Genomic DNA, 8,500 nt, shown 5'->3' with positions numbered 1-8,500 from the left:
GTTCATAATTTAATTCTATGTCTGTGGGAAAAAGAGGCCACGGCGTCTCAAAGTTTACAAGTTCTGAGCAGAAAAGAAGAGATTTGTGACAGCAATGGTGAGTTTGGTAAGAAAACGTGGTTAAGGTACTGAGGGAAAGAGCTTCTAGAATTTTAGACATGTCTCTTGGGATAAGAGGGGGGACGAGTATCTCTGAAATCCGGGAGAATATCCTTGTAGTATCTATTAGGTAAGCAATACGAAGGCGAATGATTGCATTAGTAGTGAAATCAAAAAAGATTTGCTGAACTTCCTATTAATTTTGCTCAGAAGTGAAAAGTGTAGACTTTTTAACAAAGATTCAAGGCAAAAGTACAGATTTTACATAAAACAAAAATGGACAAATATCCATAAAAATTGTACACAAATCTCTAAAATTATACATTAAACTGGGCTAAGTCGAAATGTTATGGTATGTAGCAAAACTGTTGCAAAACATGTTAAAATCCTTGGTAAACTGTTAACTTTATTCTAATTTTGGTATTATTATTGTCAATATTATGTGACCAAAGAAATCAACTCTTAAAAAAATTATACTGAACTATTAACAAATACTTTCTGCAGAAAAAAAATTATGAAAGCCCTTTTGCTATAAAATATTTTACAAATCAATACAAATTTTATCATTTCTTGAAAAAACAATAATCTTTTCTAGACTAAAAATAAAACCTCGTAGAAAATTTCGTTGAAATGGTGTCTAAATCTTTTGACCTGCCAGAATCAAATTTACCTTTCTTTGACCAAACTAGAATGCCGTGAGATATTTTCCAGTGTGCCATGGAAAATTCTCCGGTTCCACCTAATTGGCCTGGTCAAAAATAGGACTTCTTCTTTATCTCTATTTGATTCCTATTCACAGGGGCGCAAATGAGGGGGGTGTGGGGGTCACCCCCCCCCCCCCCAATAATTTCACCACCCGGTCCCAGTTGAAAGTTGATAGCAATAAAGTCGGTCCCGATCTAGCCATCTGCTTAGTATTTCTGTCTATCACACCCAAAGCTGGTCCCAATTCTGCTGGTACCATGCTATATTGCAGTAAAGTAAGGCATATAGTGGGCGCATTTTCTAAGAAGGGCTAATCACCGAAAAATGACAGGGGACAGAATCGGTCCAGTGCGGTCCCAACCGGCGCTGCTTTGGAAGAAAAACTTTAGCTGCCACCGACAACAATAACTTTTTCGCCATATGTACATGCTTTATCTTGTTTCCGTGCTATGCGCAGCGTTGGATGCGCAAATTTCAAGGGGAATGCGAGAGCAGCAGTCACATTCCCTCAATAGTATATCAATTGGAAATTTCAGGTAAAATCTGCTCGGTGGAAGAAACGCTTTAGGTATTTCAGAGACCTTCCTGTCATAATGTCAATAAAGGATCAAGCAAAGGTAGTTGCTCCGTTGGTTGAATTAAATATGATATTCTTGTTGGCATTAAATCCAAAAATCCAGGCCCTCTTTAGGTAAAATTGTGCTTCATTTCCATTTCCCCTAAAGTTTCTTGAACTGCAATTCACAATGAAATCCAGATTTTTTTGAACATTCAAAAAGCATGCTAAGATGGAAAGAGTGATCTAAATTGACAACCAGCGTTGCTTGTTAAGTAACTGACAACATGGTATTTTCAAGACCATAGCGAAATTGTACCAGTTGTTTCTAACTGCTGTCCAATATTTTTGCAAGAAAAATTTTTCAATAGGGTTAGGAGGAATACTTTAGTTAAATTTGCTTAAAAAGTGCATTTTCCAGGGAACTGGAAGCATCAAAATTGGAAAATTTCCACCTTCGGCGGCAACCATGGTGCCGCCTCAGGTGGTTACTATATCCTTTACCCGTTCCGATATAGAGACTTGACAAAACTATTAGGAGAGTCCGTTATTATCATATAAAAATATGTGTGGCGAATTATATACAGAGTTAGATTCACAAAATATATTGCAGAGGTTCGTGACAGCAACTATATAATTTCAGGCAATCATATTTCAATTAGGTGAATTTGTTATCCCCGACAATATCTTTATCGCAAAATTCGGTCTGTCGTGGCGAAAACTCGGTCCCTTCAAAGAGCACCCCCCTAAAAAAATTTGCATTTGCGCCATTGCCTATTCAGGATACCTCGATGAGAACGATTTCATATTGTAAATATGGACCAGAGGGTTCTTCTAATAAAGTGTGCCATAGATGGAAAATGGTTAAGAAACACTATCTTGATAAGAAAGTGGTTGATAATATTCTTCAAGTAGTTTTATGTACCAAAACATAGGAAACGTACGAGCCGAAATTTTTTTTACAATTTCCAAGTTAATATTCATAGCTTGGAAAATAAAAGGAATATAAGAAACATTTTCCCAGTAGCAAACAGGCTTTAATCCAAAGCACTACTATGAATTTCATCACCATGTAAAATAAGATAGTTACTTAGCCAAATAAGATAGCTCATTAGACGTAGTACTACCAGCAGCAAGCAAATATTTTGGAATAACACTGAATACGATTATTCAAAGCTATTATTGCAAGCTGTAAGTTAATCAAGCTTGAAAATGATAATGTTTATCATTTGAACACATTTGTTTCTACCCGCGCCGTCATCAAGAATGAATAATATTGTGTCGATATTTAAATTTATTTGGCAAAGAAGCTCAGAAAATTTACTTTGTGAATTCTGTATTTTAGCATTGCTAACAGAAGAGCAAAAAAATGCTAGGAAATTTACTGCCCTTCCCCAATGTCTCAAAAACTCAAGTTTTGCTACAAGATCGACCGATCTAAGCATTTATAATAATAGTGAACGATCGAAGAGCCACACATTTTTGTGAATGGAGGGGATCACGTTCATTTACAAACTTCAAACTATCCATGTATTATTTTACAAAAGTAAGAACATTCAGGCTCAGAATCATCACATTTTTAATAATATTGTAAGAATATTTCTCAGATTGCTTGCATATTTGTGTCCCACTTTTAGTAGTTGTCAGTTTTGTGATGAAAATAATGGAGAAACACAGAACTTGTCTTTCGAAAGACGTGGTTTCAACTCGAGGGGGGCTATTTCTTCGAATGGCTAATTTTGATCCACAACTGGGTGTATATATTTCCTAGCTTATAGTTTTCATAGCCATTTTCGATCTTGGTACCTAGAAAAGATTGGTTCTTTCTTTTATTTAAAGCATATTTGCAATAATTTGCTAATATTCTGAGAGAAGAACTGTCTTGTTCTTGAGAAGGTACAGCCGATATGTCCGTTAGAAGCAAGAATTATAAAACAAAAACTTTCTTACTTCGGACACATTATGAGGACAGAGACGGTCTAGAAAAGCCATTAGTGCTCGGAATATACGAGGTAAAACGAAGGAGAGGCAGGCCAGCTGCAGGTTGGATGGATGAGGTCAAGACGGTGACGAAACCCTTGTTTAAAGATCTGTGGGAGGTCACCAGGGACCGGGACAAGTGGAGGACGAAGATCATGACCATCACCAAAAATCGGCGTCGACTTGATGGGACAAGATGATGATGATTCTGAGACATATGATTTGTTCCTGACTCAGGAGCCAAATGAAAAGTTTTTCGGGGCATTAATTTTCCCTCGTCATGGGGCTTTAATTTTCTCTTGTCATGGGGCTTTAATTCCCCCTTGTCATGAAATAAATATGAGGAAATTAGTGAATATGTTTTGAACAGGGACGGATTTTAGCAACAAGGATTGGGTGGGAGTGTTAGACATTAACTGGGCTTTGATGCCACACTCTTCAGGTCACTGGTAAATGATGAAAACGCCAATACATATCACCAAAAAATGATTTTTTACCGAGTGGAAGCAAAATTTACTGAAGGACACAGAAATATTTGGGGTGTCGTATCCCCTTCACCCCACTTCCGCTAAATCTGTCCTTGGTTGTGGGTGCATATCTTTCATTATTTTTTCAACTAAAGAAGGGGAAATCGCTCTCATCGAGGGGCGGTGGTGTAGTGGAGGGGTAACGCAACATGACGCCGTTATACTTTCTAAAATGTTTGGGTTGCAGCGTTAAACTACCTGCCCAAGCAAGAAGTGAAGTTATGCTTCTTAATGATATTAGAACTACATACCAAGCTATTTTTATTAGACCATAAAAGCAGCTTAATTTATTAGACTTGCAATACTTGTCTCGCCTAACGTCCAAGTGAATATAAAAGTTATGAAAGTTATATGACGACATCACTATTTCTTTTTGGGCATTTGATTATTTTAATTAGACATGGGAAGTTCATAGGCACCGACACAGGTTTTAAAGTTGGTGGCCATGGGAAAATTTAACACCCATAACTAAAGATTTTGAAAAAAGCACTATTGTTTTTCAAAAAAAGTGGAAGTCAGGCCCCTTGTTCCCATTCGTCGGAGGCCACGTAGTTCGGTGCTCAAAATAGAGAGCGGTAATTAATATGTTTACGTATAATATGTTAATATGTATAATAAGTCAGCTGATAATATCCGAAAATGAAATAAATTAAAAATTGACCAAAGAAATACAGCAGGATGTCAAAGATTTGTGCAATATGGTGATTCCTAGCCTGCGCCGCAGACCCAATCCTCCAAAGAGAATTGGGTCTGCGGCGCAGGCTAGGTGATTCCATGAGAAATAATCAACGTGGAAGAAAAACGTAATGGATAGAGCCATACTTGCAGTGATAACATGGTCAGAAGCGTAAATTTGCAGTGGCACAGAGAAGCATGGAGAAGCATGAACAAGCATGTGGACAAAATGATCACGGAGCAGATACCAATTTCTATGAAAAGAGGATGCAAAAGAATTTAAACGGGACGAAAATATGATCTGCAGAAAATCGCATAAATCAGTAGCACAATTTCGAAAGAAATGAAGGACTTTCAGCCTCAAGTCGCCCGAACAGCTGATGGCAATGGTGATTTTTATGAAGTATATAAATTTTGATAGTTAAATGATCAATATTGAGACATTTTTGAAAAAATTATCGAAATGGTGTTCTTGTTTTTAACTTTTGCGTTATACTTCCTAAGATTTTGGGACTACACCACACCAGGGACAGGGGCACCACTAGTGTAACCTCGCTGTGAACAGGACTGATTCAGAGGCTTGAAATATCATTCCAACGTTTGCAAGAAAACAAATTAGGACATACCTATCCACCAGTCGGCAGAGTATGGCACTTTTCGACGAGATCTCCGGTGTGCACGAGCAAAAAGCCTGGTGTGACGGTGTGCACCACAAAAATTGTCTGGTGTGCTGGTGTGCACCGACTATTTTTCCCTGTTGTGGTTAAAATTTGTGAAGTTGCATTTCACCGTAAAAATGCGTGTGAAGTATACTGTTGAAGATAGCGCAAGTTTTTATTTGTAAACTTGTCAAGTAAGATTCATGATATCTCAAATTGTTCATACACAACTGTGCTTGTTTTTATCAGCTGACATTTTCTATGGGACCACACCAAGCCACACCCATCTTAGTTGCCACACCCAAAAATACGGGTGTGAAACAGGTTTTGCACAAAAATATCTCCGGTGTGCACATGCCATACTCTGCAGACTGGCCTATCCATAAACCGTTCACCCAATATATTCGGAAAAAATGAATTTGGTGGAGAGAAATTGTCTGAAGTGTACAAAGAGGCTGGCAATCCATCTTCAAAGGAATGCAAATCAAGAGCTAAAGCAAAGAAGGCATTTTTACATGTGGATAAATGTCATGTTTAATAGGTAAGGCCTCTCAAGAAAGGGGGTAATTGCGACCATGTTGGTAGCGCTTGGGGTCAAATAGGGAACGGAACATTGGTTTTTTAGTTTTTACCTTCTATGCCTATAGAAACATTGCAAAACAATAAAGCATTTTGCAAAACATTTTGCCATGGATCTTTAATTTCCCCATTGGTTGCCCTACTTTCTAACTTTTTTCGGAGCCCCTGATTGATCTAAGAATTTAAGCCCTGGCAAAACGACTAAACATTTCTCTAAACATTTCACTCAACTTTTGTTTAGTTCAAAGTTTAGTTCAAAGTTTAGTTCAAAGTTTAGTCGTTTTGCCACCCTGTTTAGTGCTGTTTAGTCATGTTGAGCAAAGTTTGATCCTCGTCAAAAATGTTTAGCGTTGTTTAGTGTTGTTTAGCAAATGTTTAGTCATTTTACCACCAATTAAACATTTGTTGTGATGAGGCAGGCACTCTAGCTGTGGAAATCCAAAATTTTCTTCTATTTCAGTTGGTTTTCCTGTCTCTGCGTGACCCAAAAGCTTTTAAGAGACATCTGAATATCTCATTGAACGCCACAATGTCTTCTTCAACAGTCAACTTTGTTGTCAAAGTAGTAAAAAGTCTTTTATTTCCCCGCTGCTTCATCTGATTCTTATTTTTACCCACTGCTTGTGCATGCAACAAAATAAACCAAAAGCAAATTCCTATGTAAGATCTCCCACAACCCAACAGCCTCGTAGCTAGCTCGCTGTTCAAAAAAGTTGAGTGAAGTTTAGTGAAAAGTTTAGTCACGTTTTACCACCCTCGCTAAACTTCGCTCGACTAAACAAAAGTTGAGTGAAATCTTTAGTCGTTTTGCCAGGGCTTTAGTTGAAGTGAGAACATCAAGCCAGATCGAATTAGGTTCTTGCACTTAAAAGTTGGAAGATGGGGACAATATTGGAGAAGACATTCAGTTATAATTATAGATATAATTTCAATTCTCACAATGTCTTCCAAACAAGCAGTAAGATTACTTCTATTTGATTAAGTTCTTAAATACGAAAACATTCTAACCTTTTTTCAATAGTCCTGTTGCTTGTGCTAATGGGGAAGTCTCTTATACTTATTTCCTGAAACCATTCTCCTAGCAGACTTCTAGCATTCCTTATGATTTAAAAGTCCTCTGTTTTTGTATTTGTACTATTTGTTACTACCTAGCATCCAAAAGTGGGTTTAGGACACAAAGAAGCTGTGCTTATCAAGCAGTGTCCTGGTCCTTCATCCTGATGTGACCAGCACCTAGTGAGTCCTTTGCCTGGAAATACAGAGACTTGGCAACCTTTCTCAGAGTGAAATCTTGGCCATAATAGGGACTGGGTCTCCAGACCCTTGGGTCTGTAGTTTGTGAAAATATCCACTGATTGATCCACACACTTGTATATTACAGTCTTTTAGAATATTCAGGATTACAATTGTTGTAAGACAGAATGCATTTTATTTCTATCTGTAATTATATTGTCCTCCACAGTGTCACTCTCATTTAAACTTGCATTTTTTGGTATCCCACACAATAACAAATTTGTAGTTTTCCCACAATTTCTGTGTATATGGGCCTTTTAGAAGTAGAGTTCAGAACAAAAATGACTTTGTCTGAATCAATGTCTGCATCGTATTCTCACTGCTCAGTTGCTGAATATAATTGACAGTGAGCATGATTGTTAGGGGCAATAAAATTATAAATGAAAAAAAGAAGAATTGAAAGTTGCAAAGCAAGAAGAGGTGTATTCCCCGACTTTTTTTAGATGGTGCAATATACAGATTCAATTAATACCCATACTATAGTTACTAAATGTGATACACAGGTGTAATTTGAAATTCAAGAAAACTTATGAAAAACGCTTTAGAAATGTACAAAGAGATCTACAAAAAACAAGGCATTGAACATTTACTTAAATTCATTTGATAACTGGTCATATATATTATTCACACAACTATATTGATCATGCTTTTTTGTAGAAAAGACAACAAAAGAGTAAAAGAAATTGGTCCAGACAGGTATTGAAACAAGATAAATTCACTTGTTCATTAGATTGGTCTATTTTTTAAAACACTGATAAAATAGTATGATTTAAATTTAATCCTGAAAGGTGCAAGCAGAGCCAGTATTCAGGATTCTAGAGACATAGCACAAATTTTAATATATTCAAGCATTTATTTAGAGCAATTTAGATAAGCAAATTTAAATATATTCAAGCCTTTTATTATAGCACAAGATCTTTTACGGTAACAAATTGGTAACCAATTATCTTTAGAGCAGCTGCTGAGTGGATTGTTCGTAATGGAGGAAGTGTGAAGTTTGCTGGCTATGAAAAATATATTCAAGACTACAATGCTCTTCCCGTTGGATCCTTGCCCAGGAAATATCTTCTTGAAGAAATTAATGCAAGAGGCATAAGTTTGACTGACAATGGATTTGAGCATCTTGGTAGGTCTTTCTTATAAATTAGTTAAGCCTTCAAAAGATTTTTTCTTTATGAATAATAAATAGAAGCAGACATTTGTTATAATAAAACAGAAGAGGTAAATACACAATCTTAAGGAGGTTGGTTTTCATTTGAAGCTACTCAAATCTGTCAAATCTAATATCTTGAGTAACACAAGTAATTCATAGCAAACAACACGAGGCAAACTTTAGTGGAACTGGTACCACTGAGATACTATTGTAAAAAATAGGCATCTTTTGCTAGGCAGAGTCACACTCATGAAATATAATATTATTAATAGGA

The 8,500-nt window shown here is 36.7% G+C and overlaps 1 protein-coding gene across 1 annotated transcript in view; it reads left to right on the top strand.

Moving 5' to 3' along the window:
* Positions 1-5,137: 5,137 nt before the first annotated feature.
* The window catches only part of LOC135683928 (ATP synthase subunit s, mitochondrial), a 4,569-nt gene continuing 1,206 nt past the window's right edge, over positions 5,138-8,500 (top strand). Inside the window, exons 1-3 of the mRNA XM_065199335.2 lie at positions 5,138-5,742; positions 7,731-7,769; positions 8,027-8,199. Coding sequence (XP_065055407.1) covers positions 5,615-5,742; positions 7,731-7,769; positions 8,027-8,199 — 340 coding nt within the window. The 5' untranslated portion in view covers positions 5,138-5,614. The remainder of the gene's footprint in view (positions 5,743-7,730; positions 7,770-8,026; positions 8,200-8,500) is intronic.

Source organism: Rhopilema esculentum, chromosome 10, assembly GCF_057945365.1.
Source record: "Rhopilema esculentum isolate cy_ngs chromosome 10, ASM5794536v1, whole genome shotgun sequence".
Lineage (NCBI taxonomy): Eukaryota > Metazoa > Cnidaria > Scyphozoa > Rhizostomeae > Rhizostomatidae > Rhopilema > Rhopilema esculentum.
Note: the sequence above shows the minus strand (reverse complement) of the source record. Positions and strands in the feature narration are given on the sequence as shown.